This window comes from Palaemon carinicauda, chromosome 37, assembly GCF_036898095.1.
Source record: "Palaemon carinicauda isolate YSFRI2023 chromosome 37, ASM3689809v2, whole genome shotgun sequence".
Classification (NCBI taxonomy): Eukaryota; Metazoa; Arthropoda; class Malacostraca; order Decapoda; family Palaemonidae; genus Palaemon; species Palaemon carinicauda.
Window position 1 is genome coordinate 48,254,851 of NC_090761.1, and position 23,432 is coordinate 48,278,282.

The following is a 23,432-nucleotide window of genomic DNA, read 5'->3' on the forward strand; positions in this document are numbered from 1 at the left end:
CTGATACTCCTGCTACGAGGTTCATACCGCCCTTTCGTGGTAGAGCCCCCAGCCGAGGAAGCTCCCGTCCAGACTCTTCCAGGAGCAAGTCTAGGAAAGGCTCCAAGGCCTCTAAAGGAAAAAACTGACTCTCCGCATCTCCAGACAGCAGTAGGAGCCAGACTCAAGAGCTTCTGGCAAGCCTGGGAAAAGAGAGGTGCAGACGCCCAGTCTGTCAGTTGGCTGAGGGAGGGTTACAGGATTCCATTCTGCCTCAAACCCCCTCTGACCACATCACCCATCAACCTCTCTCCCAACTACAAAGAAGAGGACAAGAGGCTAGCGTTGCACCAGGAGGTGTCGCTACTTGTGCAGAAGAAGGCAGTGGTTATAGTCCGGGACCATCAATCCCCGGGCTTCTACAACCGTCTCTTTCTGGTGGCCAAGAAGACAGGAGGTTGGAGACCGGTGCTGGACGTCAGCGCGCTCAATGCGTATGTCACCAAGCAGACGTTCACGATGGAGACGACGAAGTCGGTCCTAGCAGCGGTCAGGCAGGAGGACTGGATGGTCTCGTTGGACTTGAAAGATGCCTACTTTCACGTTCCTATTCATCCAGACTCCCAACCTTTCCTGAGATTCGTTTTTGGAAAGGTTGTCTACCAATTCCAAGCCCTGTGTTTTGGCCTAAGCACAGCTCCTATGGTGTTCACGCTTCTGATGAGGAATATAGCAAAATTCCTCCACTTATCGGACATCAGAGCCTCCCTCTACTTAGACGACTGGCTGTTGAGAGCCTCCACGAGTCGTCGCTGTCTGGAGAGTCTCAACTGGACTTTGGACTTAATCAGAGAACTGGGTCTGTTAGTCAACACAGAAAAGTCTCAGCTCATTCCCTCCCAATCCATTGTGTACCTGGGAATGGAGATTCGGAGTCAGGATTTTCGGGCTTTTCCATCGGCCCCCAGGATAAGCCAAGCCCTAGAGTGCATCATGAGCATGCTGAAGAGGAGCAGTTGCTCGGTGAGACAGTGGATGAGTCTCACAGGGACCCTTTCATCACTGGCCCTGTTCGTCGAGCTAGGGAGACTCCACCTCCGCCCTCTTCAATTCCATCTTGCAGCTCATTGGGACAAGGGTTTGACTCTCGAAGCAGTCTCTATCCCAGTCACCAAAGAGATGAAGACCACTCTCTTGTGGTGGAAGCACAATCTCCTTCTCAGGGAGGGCCTATCGTTGGCTATTCAGACCCCCAATCTTCATCTCTTCTCAGATGCATCGGACTCGGGCTGGGGTGCAACCTTGAACGGACGGGAATGCTCGGGAACGTGGAACGAGGATCAGGGAACGCTCCACATCAACTGCAAGGAGCTACTAGCAGTTCATTTAGCCCTGCTGAACTTCAAGTCCCTCCTGCTAGGCAAAGTGGTGGAGGTGAACTCAGACAACACCACAGCCTTGGCTTACATCTCCAAGCAAGGAGGGACCCATTCGAGGAGCCTATACGAGATCGCAAGGGACCTCCTCATTTGGTCAAGAAGTCAAAACCTCACTTTAGTCACGAGGTTCATTCAGGGCAATATGAACGTCTCAGCAGATCGCCTAAGCAGAAGGAATCAGGTCATTCCCACGGAATGGACCCTCCACAAGAGTGTGTGCAACAGACTTTGGACCTTGTGGGGTCAACCTACCATAGATCTGTTTGCCACCTCCATAACCAAGAGACTTCCGATGTACTGTTCCCCAGTTCCAGACCCTGCAGCAGTTCATGTGGATGCTTTTCTACTGAACTGGTCCCATCTCGACCTTTACGCATTCCCACCGTTCAAGATAATAAACAAAGTTCTGCAGAAATTCATCTCGCACGAAGGGACACGGCTGACGCTGGTTGCTCCCCTTTGGCCTGCAAGAGAATGGTTCACAGAGGTACTTCAATGGCTAGTCGACATCCCCAGGACTCTACCTCTAAGAGTGGACCTTCTACGTCAACCTCACGTAGACAGGTTGCACCCAAACCTCCACGCTCTTCGGCTGACTGCCTTCAGACTGTCGAAAGATTCGCTAGAGCTAGAGGCTTTTCGAAGGAGGCAGCCAGTGCGATTGCCAGAGCAAGAAGGGTTTCCACTCGTAGAGTCTACCAATCTAAGTGGGAAGTCTTCCGGAGCTGGTGTAGAGCCAATTCAGTATCCTCTACCAATACCTCTGTGACCCAAATAGCTGACTTCCTTTTACACCTTAGGAATGAGAGATCCCTTTCAGCTCCTACGATTAAAGGGTATAGGAGTATGTTGGCTTCAGTTCTCCGCCACAGAGGTTTGGACCTTTCTTCCAACAAGGACCTTCAAGACATCCTTAAGTCTTTTGAGACGTCTAAAGAGCGTCGTCTATCCACTCCAGGCTGGAACCTAGACGTAGTCTTAAGGTTCCTTATGTCACCTAGGTTCCTTATGTCACCTAGGTTCGAACCTCTCCAGTCAGCTTCCTTCAAGGACCTTACCCTCAAGACTCTTTTTCTCGTCTGCCTTGCAACAGCTAAGAGAGTCAGTGAGGTTCATGCCTTCAGCAAGAACATTGGTTTCACGACCGAATCTGCAACATGTTCTTTTCAGCTCGGATTCCTAGCAAAGAACGAACTTCCTTCACGTCCTTGGCCTAGATCGTTTGAAATACCTAGCCTCTCCAACATGGTAGGTAACGAACTAGAAAGAGTTCTTTGCCCTGTCAGAGCTCTCAAGTATTATCTTAATAGGTCTAAACCTATTCGAGGACAGTCAGAAGCCTTATGGTGTGCCATCAAGAAACCTTCGAGGCCCATGTCCAAGAACGGGGTTTCGTATTATATAAGGCTTCTGATTAGAGAAGCCCATTCTCACTTAAAGGAGGAAGACCTTGCGTTGCTGAAGGTAAGGACCCACGAAGTAAGAGCCGTAGCTACTTCGATGGCCTTTAATAAAAACCGTTCTCTGCAGAGCATAATGGATGCAACCTATTGGAGGAGCAAGTCAGTGTTTGCATCATTTTATCTTAAAGATGTCCAGTCTCTTTACGAGAACTGCTACACCCTGGGACCATTCGTAGCAGCGAGTGCAGTAGTAGGTGAGGGCTCAGCCACTACATTCCCTTAATCCCATAACCTTTTTTAACCTTTCTCTTGAATGCTTTTATTGTTGTTTTTATGGTTGTTACGGTAGGCTAAGAAGCCTTCCGCATCCTTTTGATTTGGCGGGTGGTCAATTCATTCTTGAGAAGCGCCTGGGTTAGAGGTCATGTAGAGGTCCTTTAGTAGGGGTTGCAGCCCTATATACTTTAGCACCTTTGAGTTGATTCAGCCTCCAAGAGGAACGCTGCGCTCAGTAAGGAAGACGAACTTAAAAAGAGGCAGAGTAACGGTTCAATTCGACTTCCTTACCAGGTACTTATTATTTCATTGTTATTTGAGATAACTGTTATATGAAATATGGGATACTTAGCTATCCTTTAATCTTGTACACTGGTTTTCACCCACCCCCCTGGGTGTGAATCAGCTACATGATTATCGGGTAAGTTTAATATTGAAAAATGTTATTTTTATTAGTAAAATAAATTTTTGAATATACTTACCCGATAATCATGATTTAATCGACCCTCCCTTCCTCCCCATAGAGAACCAGTGGACCGAGGAAAAATTGAGGAGGTGTCAACAAGAAGTACTATAGTACCTGGCCACAGGTGGCGCTGGTAAGTACACCCCCTTCTAGTATTGTGATAGCTGGCGTATCCCTCCATAGAATTTTGTCGGGCAACGGAGTTGACAGCTACATGATTATCGGGTAAGTATATTCAAAAATTTATTTTACTAATAAAAATAACATTTTTTATGATTATGGGTTAACATGATAATTTGGAAAATTGAAAATATTGTGAATTTCAGCTGTAACCTTTTATAATGATTTGTAAGTTGTTCAGTATTGTTTGGGATACAACATGAGGTATTTTTTAAAGTACCGTCAAAAAGTTGTAATAGACTATTTTCTCAATTTTGGATTAAGGTATGCAGTACTATATTTGAAATGGAGCTACTACAGTTATCATGATTTCAAGGAGAATACACCGGTCCTTCCTTGTTTTTACTACTGTACTTAATCAGTAGCTTCTGATTTTTTTCATAATACTGTATGCTGTACAACAGTATTTCAAAGCTCTTGTGCTTTTAGTTTTATAAAGTAATATTCTTTTATTGCAGATAAAGGCCAATATTGCCATGGTTGGAGCTCAAGAAGGCTTGTCCACTCTTGAAAATGAATATTCTAATGATGCAGTTTATTCTAGTAAGGTTGGTAAATATCACTGTTATAAGTGTGTAGTTCAGAGAAATAGATGTAATTAAGTACAGCAGTTGGTTCTTGTCATTTGTTTAGCCACATTCAGTAAATGATAGATGACAATGAAAAAGTGGTTTCCAGTTTATGTATTTGTTTGCTTCTACAAGAATACAAACCGTCCCATTAAAAAGTATTGTTGCATGAACTGAAAGTTGTTGAATCTTGATAAAAAGGTAGTAAATTGGTGGTAGGTAGCCGTCCAATGCCTTATATAACTCTTTACTCTTCTTCAAATGCTGTCTTCGATGTTTCTGCTGGGGTCTTGCTAATTATTTCTTTGTTCATGAAATTGATTAAGTTTGATTGCAAATGATGTCTCTCTCTCATGGCAAGACTATAGTGAATGAGATTGATGTGCTAGAAGAACCGGGAGTACGAAATAAGATGTAGAACCACAGGTGCAATCCCTTCCCCTTTTCCCTCTAGAGTAAGAAAATGAGAGGTCCTGGAAGTCCTCTCTCAAGAAGTACCTTTGAGCTTTACATGAGGATCATGCCATGGAAGTTGATGATTGGATTACCTCGCCTGTGCTTTGTGTTTCATGGGAGGGGAAAACAGCCCTGGACTCTACCTGCTGTTCATATTTCAGAAGTTCTGTAAGTTCTGTTTGTGCTTGATCAGTGGAACTTTCATAGGAAGACCCAGAGTTCATGCATAACAGGTCTCCTTTATGTAATACTTTCAAGTACCAGCACAACTCGTAATAGTGGTTGAGCACCCAGTCGTAATGCCCTGTATTACTACTGCTTCTCACATACTCTTATTTGTGTTCGTATCTGTTCACACAAATTTTCTTTTATTTTGGCATCGGTTGGACCAAGGGAAGAGTTCAAGTTATTAAACATAGGTTCAGATTGTTTACTACATGTTCCAATTTTAGGTGGAATGATAACATGTGTGAATTATTTTTGTCCAAGCATAGTCCATTGCATTATTGAATTGTCAGAGGTGGGGCATTGTTGGTGTCTGTTTTGTCTCCTGTTTTGTAGCTACAGTGCCTGATTGGCAAGAGATCTGTTAGGATATGAGGTTACGTACCCTTGTGACCTCATGCTATCAGAATTGGAGAGATACTTTAAGAGGTCAGCATTGGGAGAAGCAGCCACAATGCTGTCTTTGAACCCAATATCATCAGTCTGATGTAGCTTGGGGCTCACCCCTTAGATGAGACAGCTGGTCAGGCTACTTTGGTACTCACTTGCTGGAGAGGTTTTGGTACAAATGATAAATCTGATCTGAAGGTCAGAGAGGTTCCTTGACCTTCAGTTACTCTAGCAAACTTCTTCCCCACTTCTGATATGCAAGTAGAGATTCTACATTCCCAAGGACAGTGAAACAACTTCTTTACTGGTAGACTTCTCAGTTTAACGAACAATTTTCTGGAGAGACGAAGGAGAAGGCAGTCCCTCGTTTGTTTAGGAGTCAGGAGTTAGTTACAATGGCCTCCTTCTAGGCTGCATAATGACTCTGCATGTGGTTGAACGTGCTTTCTGAATTTCTTGTCCCTTGTGTGTTCCCTTTATAGGGATGAGCAAAGTTTAGAAAGATGGTGTATGGAAATCTGTGGGCAAGTTTTGTCAGAGGAAGACTCCGAAGGAGGGATTCCATATCTTCCATCTTTTCAAAATAGATAAGTTATATAAAACTCCAAGGGGATTCCACACAAGTGGTCCAACCATATCCCAAGGTACATCCCCCAATTTTGGGGGCGGTAGCCGAGATCAAACAAATGGAAAAACAAAAAACGGGATCTTTCCTATCTACGCTCCTCTCAGGCTGACAAGGGACTCAACCGAGTTCGGCTGGTACTGCTAGGGGTGCCACAGCCCACCCTCCCCCGTTATCCACCACAGATGAAGCTTCTTAACGCTGAATCCCCTACTGCTGCTACCTCCCCGTGCAAGTGGTGGGAATTGAAAAAAAAAGATGGGTCGTTAGTATTACGGATGGTTAAAGTGCAGTTAGTTAAATAATCAATGAACAGGAAAAATTTAGTTTTTATCCTCCAGTCCTCAATATCTGCTTCAGACAACACAATCATAAATACTAATTGCCACTGGGAGAGAGACCTCAGGAATCAGTTGTTCATATGACATGTGCTACACCTTTTTCTCTTTTTGGGGTGTCTTTTATTCTTGCAGATACAGGAATAGGCTCTATAAAAGTATACCTTTGTGTTGAAGAAACTTATTTTATTTTAAAATTCAAGTTTCAATGGGAGACTAAAGAGTTAGCTCTTTGATAATTTTCGTAATCATGGTTTGGTAATTTTCTGGAAGAAAATGTCATTGAAAATTTTGATAACCTGCAAAACTAATCAGGTAATAAATTTACATAAAGTGGTTTATCTTTTTATTTCTTATTGAAAATATAATAGTTTCTTTTATGAAATCTTATTGCTTGAAGAAAAATTTTTAATTAATAATAAATTTATATCTATATTTTGGCATTTTCAATATTAAACTTACCCGATGATCATGTAGCTGTCAACTCCGTTGCCCGACAGAAATCTACGGTCGGGATACGCCAGCGATCGCTATCCAGGTGGGGGTGTACTCAACAGCGCCATCTGTGGTCAGGTACTCAAGTACTTGTCAACAAGAACTCAATTTTTCCTCTGTCGTGCCGCCGGCAAGACCTACTTGGATACGCTGTTGATTTTGGAGTCTTTTGTTCACGATTTGGTGATGTATTTGCTCTAAAGTTTAGCCTTCGCTGTTCAGGAAGCTTTATCCTTAGCTTAGCAAGCTTTTGGAATTAATTTGATTTATTGGTTTACGAACTTTGCTTAATTTTGGAATTCCCCCTTGACTACTTCTAAATTCAAGATGTCTGACCATTCCCAAGTTCCTAAATACAGGCAGTGTAGTGTTAGGACTTGTACTAGGCGTCTTCCGAAGGCCTCTATAGATCCTCACACCGTATGTTCCAATTGTAGGGGTAAATCCTGTCAATTGGAAGATCGATGTGGGGAATGTGCTGGGCTTTCGGAATTCGATTTTAACGAATTCCTTAGATATGCACGTAGGTTAGAGAAGGAGAGAGATAGGAGGAGTTCTTCTCGCTCTGTGGATTTTTCCTCTCCCCATGCCCCTCAACCTTTTCCTTCCCCTGTGGTGGTGACTCCCGAACCTGCTACGAGTGCTCAGCCTGCAATGGCTGATATGTTGCGTACCATTCAGGCTCTCGGTGAGAAGGTGGAGTCGTTGGTTAGTGACCGCAATCAGCTCTTGGCAGATGTCAGAGAGCTGAAAGCGAAGAGTGCAGTGGGAAGTGTTAGTGCTAGTGATGTGCATAGTGTCAGTGTCAGTGTTGCGCATGAGGGTACATCTGTGCGTGCCAGTCGTCCTCCCAGTCCAGGACCTCTTGCAAGCTCCCAAGCCCAGGGGAGAAGCAATGTCGAAGGACCAAAGGGTTCGGCAGGCCTTGATCGGCGCACGGATGTATCCTCAGTGGTTGCGGACGTATCTGTTAAGGATCGTCCCATCCACATACAGACGAATGAGCCCTTACATTCCTCGTCTGTGGAAGAAGTTTCCAGGAGGAAACGGTGGACCAAGGTCTCACGACCGCTCAAACGTAAGGTCCCTTCCGAGCTAGTCCAACGGCCCAGGTGTAGCCACTGGGTCAGTTCGGACTCGCCACAGTCATCTGATGACTGCCCACCTTCCAAGAGAGGTAGAGTGGTCCCTCAACAGGCTACTGCTCCGTCTGTTGTTGCTCCAACCACAGTAGACCCTAAGTGGTCCATGCTGCAGACTATGCAGTCTCAGCTTGCGGCATTCATGCAGGAGTATCATGCCGAGAAGGTTAACACCTCTCCTGTTAACCTACAACCCGCAGAGGTTGTGCGTTCAGCAGATACTGCGGCTGCCTGCTCCCACACCCCACCTGTGAGAGCTCCTCCACCGATGCGCAGTCCTCCCTGCCAGACGCATGTTCTTGCTGCACCATCTGCTAACATGCGTGAGCTGCCGCATCAGGAGTTGCCGGGTTCCAGCACTATGCGGCATTCTCCTCAGCCCATGCAGCATGCTCTGCAGACCTTACAGCATGCTCCGCATACCATGCAGCATGAGCCGCATACCTTACAGCATGCTCTGCATACCATACCGCATGCTCCTCAGCCCACCGCAGCCCCTCCCACACACCAGCCCTCTGCTTTTGTTGTTGCCAGCTCGCAGACTGTCCAGCAGAGGCATGATGTTGGATCCGCAGGTACGCATGCACCCGTTCTGCAGGATTCAGCCGTTCAGCTTGCTGCTCTGCCTTTGCCACTCACAACTCAACTTTCGGATGATGATGTATCGGATGATGAAGCTGCTCATCTGGATGAACCTCACTCTGATGTTGAAGGACACAAGTCTTCGCCACCCTCCTTAGACTTTCGCAAAGTCCTTGCCTTGTTTAGGGACTTGTATCCTGAGCATTTTGTGTCTGCAACCCCTCGTTCTCCTCCCTCCGAGTTTGCTCTGGGCATGCAGTCTGCTGCGCCTGCCTTCACCAAGCTTGTTCTCGCCAGATCATCTAGGAGAGCTTTGAGGGTTATGGGGGACTGGTTGCATTCCAAGAAGCAACTGGGAAGGACCTCTTTTGTGTTTCCGCCTCCCAAGCTTGCTTCTAAGTCGAGCGTCTGGTATGCCACGGGAGAGGAACCTGGCTTGGGGGTTCCTGCCTCTGCCCAGGCCGACTTCTCAAGTCTGGTTGACTCTCCCCGCAGGTTGGCTATGAGACGTTCGAAGATCTGCTGGTCCTTTTCCGATCTAGATCATCTGTTGAAGGGAGTCTTTCGTGCCTTCGAGATATTCAACTTCCTCGATTGGTGTTTGGGAGCCTTAAGCAGGAAGACTTCCCCTTCAGATAAGGACTCGGCCATGCTGATCATGTCTAGCATGGACAAGGCAATTCGGGATGGGTCTGGTGAACTTGCGGCTTCATATGTATCAGGAGTCCTCAAGAAGAGAGAACATCTTTGCTCCTTCTTATCTGCTGGTATCACTCCTTGCCAGAAGTCAGAGTTGTTGTTTGCTCCTCTCTCCAAGTGTCTGTTTCCGGAGGAGTTGATTAAGGGGATGGCTGCCTCACTTATCCAGAAGGATACTCATGATCTGATGGCTTCTTCTGCACGTAAGGCTAAACCCTTACCTTCCGTGCCTAGACCCTTCCGCCCTGCAGCAGTTGATACACCTGCTTCTAGGTTCATCCCGCCCTTTCGTGGCAGAACCTCCAGCAGAGGAGGTACCCGTGCAGACAGTCACCGTGGCAAGTCCAAGAAGGGTTCCAAGTCCGCAAAAGGCAAGTTTTGACTGCCTTCCTCTCCAGACAGCAGTAGGAGCCAGACTCAAGACCTTCTGGCAAGCTTGGGAGAGCAGAGGTGCAGACGCTCAGTCTGTGAAGTGGCTAAGGGAGGGATACAGAATTCCGTTCTGCCGCAATCCCCCTCTAGCTACATCTCCCATCAACCTCTCTCCCAACTACAAGGAGAAGGACAAGAGGCTAGCGTTGCAACAAGAGGTGTCGCTCTTGCTACAAAAGGAAGCAGTGGTCATAGTCCGGGATCATCAATCCCCGGGCTTTTACAACCGTCTCTTCCTGGTAGCCAAGAAGACAGGAGGTTGGAGACCGGTGCTGGACGTCAGTGCTCTCAATGCTTTTGTCACCAAGCAGACGTTCACGATGGAGACGACGAAGTCGGTCCTAGCAGCGGTCAGGCAGGAGGACTGGATGGTCTCGTTAGACCTGAAAGACGCATACTTTCACGTCCCCATCCATCCAGACTCCCAACCTTTCCTAAGATTCGTCTTTGGAAAGGTTGTGTACCAGTTCCAAGCCCTGTGCTTTGGCCTAAGCACGGCACCTCTTGTGTTTACCAGACTGATGAGGAATATTGCGAAATTCCTTCACTTGGCAGACATCAGAGCCTCCCTCTATTTAGACGACTGGCTTTTAAGAGCTCCCACAAGTCGTCGCTGTCTGGAGAATCTCAGATGGACTATGGATCTGACCAAGGAACTGGGCCTCCTGGTCAATTTAGAGAAGTCCCAGCTCGTCCCATCCCAGACCATTGTCTACCTGGGTATGGAGATTCAGAGTCGAGCTTTTCGGGCTTTTCCGTCGGCCCCAAGGATCAACCAAGCCCTAGAATGCATCCAGAGCATGCTGAGAAGGAACCGATGCTCAGTCAGGCAGTGGATGAGTCTAACAGGGACACTTTCATCGCTGGCCCTGTTCATCGAGTTAGGGAGACTCCACCTCCGCCCCCTTCAGTATCATCTAGCTGCTCACTGGATAAAGGACATGACGCTAGAGACGGTCTCAGTTCCTGTTTCCGAAGAGATGAGGTCTACTCTAACGTGGTGGAAGAACAGCATTCTTCTCAAGGAAGGTCTACCTTTGGCTGTTCAGACCCCCGACCACCGTCTCTTCTCGGACGCATCAGACACGGGCTGGGGTGCGACATTGGATGGACAGGAATGCTCGGGAACATGGAATCAGGAGCAAAGGACACTTCACATCAATTGCAAGGAGTTGTTGGCGGTTCATCTGGCCTTGATAAACTTCAAGTCCCTCCAGCTAAACAAGGTGGTGGAGGTGAACTCCGACAACACCACAGCCTTGGCTTACATCTCCAAGCAGGGAGGGACTCATTCGAGGAAGTTGTTCGAGATCGCAAGGGACCTCCTCATTTGGTCAAAAGATCGAAAGCTCACGCTGGTAACGAGGTTCATTCAGGGCGATATGAATGTCATGGCAGATCGCCTCAGCCGGAAGGGTCAGGTCATCCCCACAGAGTGGACCCTTCACAAGAATGTTTGCAGCAGACTTTGGGCCCTGTGGGGTCAGCCAACCATAGATCTGTTCGCTACCTCGATGACCAAGAGGCTCCCGTTGTATTGTTCTCCGATTCCAGACCCAGCAGCAGTTCACGTGGATGCCTTTCTGCTGGATTGGTCCCATCTCGACCTGTATGCATTCCCGCCGTTCAAGATTGTCAACAGGGTACTTCAGAAGTTCGCCTCTCACAAAGGGACACGGCTGACGTTGGTTGCTCCCCTCTGGCCCGCGAGAGAATGGTTCACAGAGGTACTGCAATGGCTGGTCGACGTTCCCAGGACTCTTCCTCTAAGAGTGGACCTTCTGCGTCAACCTCACGTAAAGAAGGTACACCCAAACCTCCACGCTCTTCGTCTGACTGCCTTCAGACTATCGAAAGACTCTCAAGAGCTAGAGGCTTTTCGAAGGAGGCAGCCAGAGCGATTGCCAGAGCAAGGAGGACATCCACTCTCAGAGTCTATCAGTCTAAATGGGAAGTCTTCCGAAGCTGGTGCAAGGCCAATGCAGTTTCCTCAACCAGTACCACTGTAACCCAGATTGCTGACTTCCTGTTACATCTAAGGAACGTAAGATCCCTATCAGCTCCTACGATCAAGGGTTACAGAAGTATGTTGGCAGCGGTTTTCCGCCACAGAGGCTTGGATCTTTCCACCAACAAAGATCTACAGGACCTCCTTAGGTCTTTTGAGACCTCAAAGGAACGTCGGTTGTCCACTCCAGGCTGGAATCTAGACGTGGTCCTAAGGTTCCTTATGTCATCAAGATTTGAACCGCTCCAATCAGCCTCTTTTAAGGACCTCACATTAAAAACTCTTTTCCTCGTGTGCTTAGCAACAGCTAAAAGAGTAAGTGAGATCCACGCCTTCAGCAGGAACATAGGTTTCACATCTGAAACGGCTACATGTTCCTTGCAGCTCGGTTTTTTGGCTAAAAACGAGCTTCCTTCACGTCCTTGGCCTAAGTCGTTCGAGATCCCAAGCCTGTCCAACTTGGTGGGGAACGAACTGGAGAGAGTACTTTGCCCAGTTAGAGCTCTTAGGTACTATCTAAGAAGGTCAAAACCTTTACGAGGACAATCAGAAGCCTTATGGTGTGCTATCAAGAAGCCTTCTCTACCAATGTCTAAGAACGCAGTTTCTTACTACATCAGGCTTCTGATTAGAGAAGCACATTCTCATCTGAAGGAAGAAGACCTTGCTTTGCTGAAGGTAAGGACACATGAAGTGAGAGCTGTGGCTACTTCAGTGGCCTTCAAACAGAACCGTTCTCTGCAGAGTGTTATGGATGCAACCTATTGGAGAAGCAAGTCAGTGTTCGCATCATTCTATCTCAAAGATGTCCAGTCTCTTTACGAGAACTGCTACACCCTGGGACCATTCGTAGCAGCGAGTGCAGTAGTAGGTGAGGGCTCAGCCACTACATTCCCATAATCCCATAACCTTTTTAACCTTTCTCTTGAATACTTTTTATTGTTGTTTTTGGGTTGTACGGTCGGCTAAGAAGCCTTCCGCATCCTGGTTGATTTGGCGGGTGGTCAATTCTTTCTTGAGAAGCGCCTAGGTTAGAGGTTGTGATGAGGTCCTTTAGTATGGGTTGCAGCCCTTTATACTTCAGCACCTAAGAGTCGTTCAGCATCCTAAGAGGACCGCTACGCTCAGTAAGGAAGACGTACTTAATAAAGGCAGAGTAATGGTTCAAGTCGACTTCTTTACCAGGTACTTATTTATTTTATGTTTGTTATTTTGAATAACTAATAAAATGAAATACGGGATACTTAGCTTCTTTGTTAACATGTATGCTGGTCTCCACCCACCACCCTGGGTGTGAATCAGCTACATGATCATCGGGTAAGTTTAATATTGAAAAATGTTATTTTCATTAGTAAAATAAATTTTTGAATATACTTACCCGATGATCATGAATTAAAGAACCCGCCCTTCCTCCCCATAGAGAACCAGTGGACCGAGGAGAAAATTGAGTTCTTGTTGACAAGAAGTACTTGAGTACCTGACCACAGATGGCGCTGTTGAGTACACCCCCACCTGGATAGCGATCGCTGGCGTATCCCGACCGTAGATTTCTGTCGGGCAACGGAGTTGACAGCTACATGATCATCGGGTAAGTATATTCAAAAATTTATTTTACTAATGAAAATAACATTTTTCCTTAAAAATAGTCTGGAGAGAATTATTATCATCTAGTCTTTGGGAAAAATTTGAAATGGGCTTTTATTTTTCTTAAAGAAGATTTATATTTCTTTACCAAATTGCTCTTCAAGAGGCCCTTCTTTATAACCCTTTTACCCCCAAAGGACGTACTGGTACGTTTCACAAAAGCCATCCCTTTACCCCCATGGACGTACTGGTACGTCCTTGCAAAAAAATGCTATTAAAACTTTTTTTTTCATATTTTTGATATTTTTTATTGAAAAAATTCAGGCATTTTCCAAGAGAATGAGACCAACCTGACCCCTCTATGACAAAAATTAAGGCTGTTAGAGCAATTTAAAAAAAATATACTGCAAAATATGCTGGGAAAAAAATAACCCCTTGTGGGTTAAGGGTTGGAAATTTCCAAATAGCCTGGGGGTAAAAGGGTTAAAAGAATTTTTTGTATATCAAAATATTTTCTAATATTCTTTAAAGGGTTAAACATATCACAAATCAGGTAATAATATATCAAAAAGTTTGTTCTTGGTGACTCAAGTTTGTACAGAACCACTAAACTCATAGTAATTGAAAAATGTTCACCCAAAAGTTAATTTGGGATAATTGTATGGGTGAAAAGTTATTACCACTTACATGCATCGATTAAGAATTAAAAAATGGTTCTTAATTCTCCACATAAAAGAATTGTAAAAAAAAAAAAAATAAATAAATCTCTACAAGGACAAGAAAGCAATAGGTCAGATTTCTCTCTAAGATAAGGATATTTTTCTTTCCAAAAGATTGAAAGTTGTTAGTGTTTTTATTATTTAAGTAGCTTAATATGAAAAGGAAACAAAATTAATTTTCTTTTCCAAAAGTTAACATTGAAGGGCACCTTTACCCTGCTGTGTCACCTAGAAAATATAGGGGGTCTCCTTTCATCTTGGAATTTGGAAAATGAAAAGTGAATATTATCCGATTTAAAATTTACTGTCATTAATTTTTCTCTATTTACAGGTATTATCACTGCTGCCAAAATTCTCTAATGTCCGCCGAACGCGACCAGATGGAAACTGTTTTCTCCGCGGTTTTATCTTTGCATATTTAGAATACTGCATTTACCACAGAAATGAATTGGAAAGGTAAGGCTTATTATAGCTGTGTTTTGGTATCTATATCTTTATTAGATTCTCAGAGATCAATTTATATATGTTGTACCTTACCACTCCTCTTGGCACTGAATAACTTAGTAGCCAAATTTTCATAAATCAAAAGTTAAATGGATATTTGTAGCATTGTTATTGAAGTGAATGATAGACATAAGCCTATCTCTTTCAAGTAGGCAACTAGCCTAGGCCTGCTCTTACTAAGGTGAGGTCAAGCTTTCAAAGTTTCTGCACAGTAATGAGCTAAGTAGTAAGGGATTTTTGTTCGTATGCATATACAAACCTTTCTTCCTGTAAAATAGGGAACATGTCTTCATTGGAGCTGGAACAGCTTTTTAAATGGTTAACGAGGTAATTAACCGCAGGTGACAAGCGCGTCCGAATAGCTCTTCCCTTTTGTTTTCGTCACAAGTACGGACGTACTGTTGCTCTGTACCAAAAGTTTTGATCTTTTTCTTTCAGAAAGTGTATGTTGGCTGCTTATGTTTAGAGTGGATGTCGAGGAAATTTGTACTTGCTGGGGAAATTGTGAACATTGCAACGGGTTTGTAGCTTAACTAGCTGTAGATCCACATTCTCTCGGTCATTCTTGTAGGGGGCATGATTGTTCCCAATTATCCCCATGTCCCAAATATAGGTCTTGACCTGTACAGTGGTAGGCTTATGCCTTGAAGGGGAGGAAGAGTGTGTTGTGGATCTTGTTGTAGTAACTCCTGTGGTTTCTCCTGTCGGGAGAGAGTTGTCGTCGTTAGTCGCTCAGACCGTGACTCCTCTGCTTGCAGAGCCTGAGGTAATGGTTGGAAAGAGGTAGAAATCTGCAACCTATTCTCTTGCCAAAAATAACTGTCTTGTGTTCACATTCCCATTTCAAATTTTATATGTCAAGTTGTCCTTCGGCTATGAAAAGAAATACAAATATTAGAAACTGTATCAACAATGTGCATACTCTTTACTTTTGAAAATAAACAGTATATTTTACCTTTCATTAGTCAGTAAACAATACTTGACTGCAAAAGATGTACCAGGGACCATGCATTGTGTTTCTGAAATGCATTTCATCTGTCTACAGTATCTACCAAGGCACTTCCCCCAATTTTGGGGGATAGTCAACATAAAAAATAAAAGAACAAAAGGGGACTTTTCTTCACTTTGGTCCTCTGATTTTGACGAGGTATTCAGCTGAGTTTGGTTGGTACTGCTAGGGTGCCCCCGCCCACACTCCCCTACAGTCCACCACAAATGAAGTTTCATATGCTGAATGCCCTACTGCCGCTGCCTCAGCTGTCACCAAGGCCTATTGGAACTGCGTTGCAACTACTCTCCATTCATTGTTATTTCTGGCGCACTTTTTTTTCCTCTCTCACATCTGTCCTCCTATCACCTAGAGGTTTCTCCACTCCGTCCATCCACTCAAACCTTGGCCTTCCTTTTATGCTTCTCCCCTCAACTCTAGCATTCATCACCTTATTCAGTAGACGGTCATTTTCCATTCTCTCTACATGGTCAAACCAACTCAACACATTCATATCTTCATTAGCTGCTAATTCATTTCTTACACCCGTTCTCACCCTCAGTACTTTGTTCCTAACCATATATTATTGAGATAGACCAGCCATGCTCCTTAGACACTTCATCTCGAACACATTCAATTTTTGTCTCTCCGTCACTTTCATTCATTACACAGCTCCGATCCTTCATCACAGTTGGTACTATCGCTTTCTCATACAGAACTCTCTACATTCCTAACCCTCTATTCTTTACCACTCCCTTCACTGCCCCCAACACTTTACATCCTTCGTTCACTCTGAGGTATATCTGCTTCCATTCTATCATTTATAGCAACAACAGGCCCCAAGTTCTTAAACTGATCTACTTCCTCAAGTAACTCTCCATTCTACATGACATTCAACCTAGCACTTACCTCCCTTCTCATGCATCTCATAACCACTTTTTATTATGTCTCTTGAATAATATTTTTTTTTCTATAATGGTTAAGAATCTTTTAGAATGCATCATCAATTTCTCTATATTCATCTGCACAATCCACATCCCCTTTGTCATCATCAAATGAGCACTGATTACTATACCCGTGACCAGTACAATACCCACTCATATGTGTACAGGGAAGTCCACATGTATGATACTCTCATTTAAAAGTATATTTCCTCCTCCTTCAAAAAAAAAAAATTTCTCTCTTCTTTCATAGTCCAAGCACTTGATCCTTCCAACTGAGTCTATCCTTTATCCCTTGATATAGAGCTTGTACCACTGCATTAAAGGACTCTTACCCACATTAACTATCAACTTCCTATTAACCAAAATTATTATTTTATTATTGTCAAGGAATAATGATAATCTGGACCTAACCACATTTAGATAGCTGGTAGTTTTAAATAAACTGATAAATAAGCATATAGTTTATATCTTGTAATATGACATGCAGTATGTCAGAAGATATAAAAGATTCATTAAGGTATTTGTAATAACAATTTGTAAATTCCTTGTGGATGGGTTTAAGGGCAGGAACAGATCGCAATCCAGAACTAGACTGGCAATCATTTGCATTTGTTCCGTAACCGAAATACAAACCACGCTGTTTACATAGGGTATTACTTTCGGCGTAGCTGAAAATGACGAGCCATTAGATTTTTAACGAGGGTTAACTACCCCCGCGCTAGTTAGCAAGGGGGTAGGGGAAGGGGTACCTTGCTACCCCTCCCCCCCACATACCGGTGAATTGTCTCACTTCACTTTTGGCTCGGACGATGAACAGACGTGTCTGTCTTTCGTCCTCGCTTTAGGATGGAAGGCTATAGCACCAAATAGGAACTTGAATGACCAACCTTATTTTGAATTCAGGGTAATTTATATAATTTTCTCAAAACAAACTTCATATCATAAGTAACTCATTGTGATCTTTTAATAATCTTTTTAAGAAGTCACCAAACACTTTTTGTTCTTTACAACTACATACAGGATTTGAAGAGTATTTGATTGAGGGACTTGCTTATGCAAGTGAGAAAAAACTTGTGATGAGCTAGTGGCCAGGATCATCTATAAAATAGTGCTATACAAAGTCAAAGAGTGGATAAGGGCAGAAATCAAAGGAAAAGATATAATATATAAAACAGCCGGTGACAAAGGTCTAATAGTTTATTTTATATTGATCTGAATGCAACCAGTTACATGCTGTCAGTTACATGCTGCCAGTAGTGACCTCTGAGACTTGAAGAAATGCTACAGAAATATTATACATAGGCTGGCAGTCATAGTCGATTGAGGATGTTGGCCTCTTCCCTGTTATAGGATGTTAGTTGAGAACTTTTATTCAAGAAGCTAGGTATCTGAGTGCTTAGGTTTTTATATTGTATAACAGTTGATAGTTGCCGTACAAGTAATGGCAATACTAATTTTGACTTCTCTATGACTTCCAGATTCAAAAAATACCTAGAGGGAAGCAAGGAGGAACTCTTCAAAATGGGTTTCCCAGAGTTCACGACAGAAGATTTTCACGATATGGTGAGTGTAACGTTGATTTTTGCTTGAAATTCATGTTTTTTTTATGAGAGTAATTTGAAACCTTGCGTTTTAATGTTTTACTTAACATGGTAATTTAATATTTTTATATTTTAGTTGCTGCTTTGATGGCTTATTAATTGTAAAATATTGTATATGATTTATTGGTAGATTGTCTTATAATTAAGACACTTTTGGTATTTATCTCTTGAGATTTGATAAATCAGAACCTCAAGGTTCCATTCCCAGATTCACCTTGGAGCTAAATGACCTCCCTGGCCCCAGTGCCAGCCTTTATGCCCTGAATTCTATATGTACATCCATCTAAATGTTGGTGATCGAACTCACGGAATTTTATTAAACTTGATTACGTAGGTGGTGTAGCATATCTATAATTCAATTTTCTGCTATGACCTAGTGCGTCTTTCCTTTTCAGTTTATCCTTTTTTTTTGCAATTTCATTAACCTTTCCCCTCAAATTTGATTAGTTTGTGTTTCATAGATTTACTTAATTCATATGTGAATTGAGGCCAGCATTCGTGCAAGATCCACCGTACCTAGTGTTTATATTTGTGTAAGATCAGTATCATCATCACTATCAGTATTTATTTACCTCTGCTGCTATGTAAAAGATACTAAATTGTTTTAATCTTTTTTTTTTTTTAGTTCATGCAAGTTGTTAATGACTTGGAGGGAAGTGGCAGTGTCGAGAGAGTTGAGGCCATTATCAATGACGCTGGAACATCAGATTATCTTGTGGTTTACCTCCGCCTTCTAATCTCTGCTCATTTGCAGAAGAATGCAGAATTCTTTAGCTTTTTCATTGAAGGTGGTAGAACAGTAGAAGAATTTTGTAAACAGGTATGTTGTGCACCAAGTTTTACCAGATTAATAGGTCTTCACTTTGTTGAGCTTGAATGCGGTACTGTATTTTGCTTTTTTTCATTTCACCAACTAGAAAGCTTTTGTTGGTCTTGATTTGAAAAGTAAGTGACAAATATATTTTTAAACTTTTAGAAAAAATTAAAAAAGTACAGTCGTACATATAAGGATTTGAAGAAATAATGCTTGTTAATCCACAATAAAAGGGCAAATTTGTTTTGCCTTTATTGTATAGCTTAATCATATTTTTGAGATCGCTGTACTATTGTTGTAAAACTTTGTGAAAGCTGGACATTAGTTGAAAAAAGTGGCTAATGGGACCAAATTTACCTGTTCCAGTTTGTTTTCTGGAAGTTGCCTCATATCAATAAACTTTTTTTTTATATACATACATACATATACCAAGGCACTTCCCCCAATTTTATTTACACTATTAAATCAAAAGTGTTGCTTCTATAGGCTGTCTTTGCCAGCCTACTCCAAACTTTAGTCCAACTTTGCAACTTCTAAGCCTAACCTATGCAATTGCATACTTGATCCATAAATCTATAGAATCCTTAAAGCAAGAACAGTACCAGAGCCACTTTATTGTATGAAAATAAGTAAACTTAAGCATTTCGTAAATCATTAATCATAAATACAGTAGCCCTATTTCTAGTTTTCATTGTCCCCTGTATTGACAGTCATGTTTATCAGTATTTACTCATAACTACTGCCTGCTTGATATTTTCTCCCCTAATTTTACTGAGTAGGCATTGTAAAGTACAATATGGTATTTTCATAATTCCAGTATTTTGTTAGGTTCTTGTTATTTGTCCTCCATAACTAAACATTTTTCCTTTTTTCATTTCTTCTAGTAGCCCTCCCCAGTATAATCGATCCCTCTCAGTAATACCAAAAAGCGTTTTGTTATTTTTGTTATATCTTAAGGTACCAATCACATTGTTCTCGATGCCTGTAAATGGCTTTCGTATTAGTCATCACTTTTCTTGTATGTATCACTTGTACTTATCGTTTAATTTTTTTTGCCGTGTAGAGTTTTATGTTCAATGGCTTTTATTTTTTTTTAGTTTTTGCATTATGTATTTGTGTTTAGTTCTTTTTCACTGAGAATCTTTAGTTTTCAATATTAAACTTACCCGATGATCATATAGCTGTCAGCTCTGCTGCCCGACAGAAAAACCTACGGGCGGAATACGCCAGCGATCGCTATACAGGTGGGGGTGTACATCAACAGCGCCATCTGTCAAGTAGGTACTCAAGTACTCGATGTCAACACAGAACCAATTTTCTCTCTGTCGTGCCACTGGCAAGACCTACTAAATACGCTGTTACTAACTGGATTTGTTTTCACAACTATTTGGTGAAGTACACTATTCCAGTTTTGAGCTTTCGCTATGCAGGGGTTTTATCTTCATTTCAAAACTTGAACTCGTTTTGGATAGATTTAATTATGGTGTCAAAGAGAGTATGGACTCTCTTTCACTTTTAAATGGCCGACCCTTCCCTTAGACGGAAGTGTGTTTAGGTTTTTAGTAATTTTGCTTAACACGTTATAGATCTATATATTTTATATCTCTCCGCCTTTATTAGGCCTCTTCGATTAACTTTCCTTTTATTATAAACATATAAAAATAAATTTTTATGTTTTGTTTATATGCGACCTTTTCTGATAGTAGGCGGTCCTAACTTGGAACCGAAGTTAATCAACGTTGAGCCCGTTATTTCGTATTTAACCTTTAAAGAATTTAAAACTTTTTAAATTTAATGTTTTATGAAAGAATTTCTTTGATAGTCTACGTACTGTTTTCAAAGATGAACTAACGTTTAGTTTTTTAGTCCACGCAGTTGTTGACGTTCAGGACGTTCAACATGCGCTCTATCGTTACGATAGAGAGAGAGTGTATCACGGTTTCACTTTGCAGTAAGAGTAAACCGATTCTGGCGTTTCGTTCATTCTTTCTTAGCTTAAATGGTTTAAATTCTAAATTAAAGGAACTTTTTATTTGTCAAACCTTTCAGTTTTTTTCCTTTAGCAATAACATGTTTTGACGATATATGATTGGGCTCTTCTCTCAGGTGCGAATTCTGGAGAGAAAGAGAGAGATAGAGACGGAGGGAGAGAGAGGAGAAAAAAACGTTTCGTTCAAGCGGGTAACGTTGTTCTCGTTTTACTCTCCTCCCTAGTCGCTGTAGGGGAAGAAGGTAAAACGTTTCTAGGGTTTTATTCTTGTTCCCAGGCTATGTGCGGTGAGAGATTGTAAACGTAGTTTATTTGAACTAGTATTTAGTCTCTTTCCCAGCCACTGAATTCTTTATCTTTATATATATGTTTTCTGTTGCATTATACGACTGTTTTCGCAATTACTACCTTTTAATGAAGGGTAGGATTGCTTGTTTCAGGTAGAAATCAGTAAAAGTTTCGATTTCAGTGAAATAAGTGCAAAACAGAAAATCAAAGTGATAAAGTGATATGCGCAAAGTGTTACAGTGTTGCGTCCGAGGGTTCGTCTGTTCGTGCCTGTCGTTCACCTAGTCCGGGACCTCTTGCAAGCTCCCAAGCCCGGGGGAGAAGTAATGTCGAACGACTTATGGGTTCTTCAGGCCTTGATCAACGAACAGACGTTTTTCCCTCCGTGGTTTCGGGCGTATCTACCCAAGATCGCCCCACCCACACAAAGACGAGAGAGCCCATTTACTTCTCGTCTGCGGAAGAGGTTTCTCGTAAGAAACCTTGGACCAAGGTCTCGCAGCTTATTAAGTGCAAGTCGGTCCCTTCCGCGCAAGTCCAACGGCCCAGGTGTAGCCACTGGGTCAGTTCGGACTCGCTGCAGTCATCCGACGACTGCACACCTCCCAAGAGAGGCAAGGTGGTACCGCAACAGGCAGTAACTCCGTCTGTTGCCGCACCCGCTGTTTTAGACCCTCAGTCACAACGGACAGTAGCTCCGTCTGTTGCCGCTTTTGTAGATCCTAAGTGGTCTTTACTGCAGTCTATGCAGACTCAGTTAGCTGCGGTTATGCAGGAGTTTCGTGCGGAGAAGGTTAACGCTGCACCCGTTAGCCTACAACCTGCCACGGTTGTGCGCCCAGCTCACGCTGAGGCTGCCTGCTCCCACACTCCGACTGCGGAGAAGGTTGACGATGCACCCGTTTGCCTACAACCTGCCACGGTTGTGCGCCCAGCAGACGCTGCGGCTGCCTGCTCCCACACTTTGGTTGTGAGAGCTCCTCCACCCATGCGCAGTTGACCCTGCCAGACGCATGCTGACTCCCACAGACGCACGGAGCACTCCGTTGTCGTGCGTGTGCTACCACAACACAGGAGGGTGGAGTTAAGCTGCCGTGTTTTGACACGGTGCGTCAGCCTCCGCAACCCACTGTGGTTACCGCCACTCGCCCGCAGCAGACTAGTCAGTCAGGAGTTGAGGCTTCCCCACACAGCTTTGGTTGTTGCCAGCTCACAGACTGTCAAGCAGTTACATAACGTTGCCTTCTGGTCTGCTACTTATGCACCAGTGCTGTATGTCCTCACGCACCTGTTGTGGTTGACAGTTCAGTTTTTGACAGTTCACAGACTGTCAAGCAGTTACATAACGTTGCCTTCTGGTCTGCTGCTAATGCACCAGTGAGACCCTCACTGAGATAACCTAGCTTTTCTCGGTCTAGGTTCCTGTAGATGAGAAAGTGCTGTTCTCCCTCCTACTGATATTCCTTTGAGGACTCTGTCATTTGGAGAGGAGCCTTAAGCTGCTTAGCCTTCTATGGACTTTAAATAAACTGGCTTATAGAGCGAGAGTCTGATAAGACACGAGAGAAGTTCTCGGCTTGGGAGTTCATGCCTCTGCCCAGATAGACTTTTCAATTCTGGTAGACTCGCCCTGGCGCCTAGCCAGGAGATGCTCCAAGTTGTTTACAGGTCAACTTCTCAACTTTTGTGAGCCTTTGAAGTTTTACTGTACTATTATGTCACACATAACAAGGCTTTCAGGGATGGTAAATGGTTCCGCCTCAGTCGCTAACCCCGTCTGTTGCCACACCTGCTCCCGTAGACCCTAAAGGGCTTTGCTGCAAGACATGCAGTCCAAGCTTGCGTCCTTGATAGAGGACTTAAATGCGGAGAAGAACCTTCTGGCCAACAACCTTCCAACCGGTTGGTTGTGCGCACTGTTGGCGCTGAGGTAACCTTCTCGCGTCTGCCAGTACTCGCGTCTGCCAGTTAAGGTGGTTCCTCCACCGATGCGACCCAGTGTGGGTTGCCAGTCGCACGTTGATGTTAAGCGACGCTCGGAGGTGGTTGTTGACATTCAGGACGTTCAACAACCAGCAGAGGTGACTTGTTGTGACGCAGTGCGTCAACCTCAGCAACCCGGTAGGGTGTTGACTGCACAACCCAGACAGTCTAGACAGTTTCGGGTTGACGCTGTACTTCCTCGCGCACCCATGGTTGTTGACAGTTCACAGACTGTGCAGCAGTTCCATGATTTTGCGTCCGGCTCCGTCACGCATCCACCAGTGCGACCGGATTCAGCGAGTCAGACGTTGCC

General features: G+C 43.6%; 1 protein-coding gene across 1 annotated transcript in view; it reads left to right on the plus strand.

Annotated features, from left to right (window-relative positions):
* The window catches only part of LOC137629640 (ubiquitin thioesterase otubain-like), a 95,054-nt gene that overhangs the window by 60,127 nt on the left and 11,495 nt on the right, over positions 1–23,432 (plus strand). Inside the window, exons 3-6 of the mRNA XM_068361158.1 lie at positions 4,202–4,291; positions 14,339–14,463; positions 17,922–18,006; positions 18,670–18,864. Of these exons, the coding sequence (XP_068217259.1) occupies positions 4,202–4,291; positions 14,339–14,463; positions 17,922–18,006; positions 18,670–18,864 (495 nt within the window). The remainder of the gene's footprint in view (positions 1–4,201; positions 4,292–14,338; positions 14,464–17,921; positions 18,007–18,669; positions 18,865–23,432) is intronic.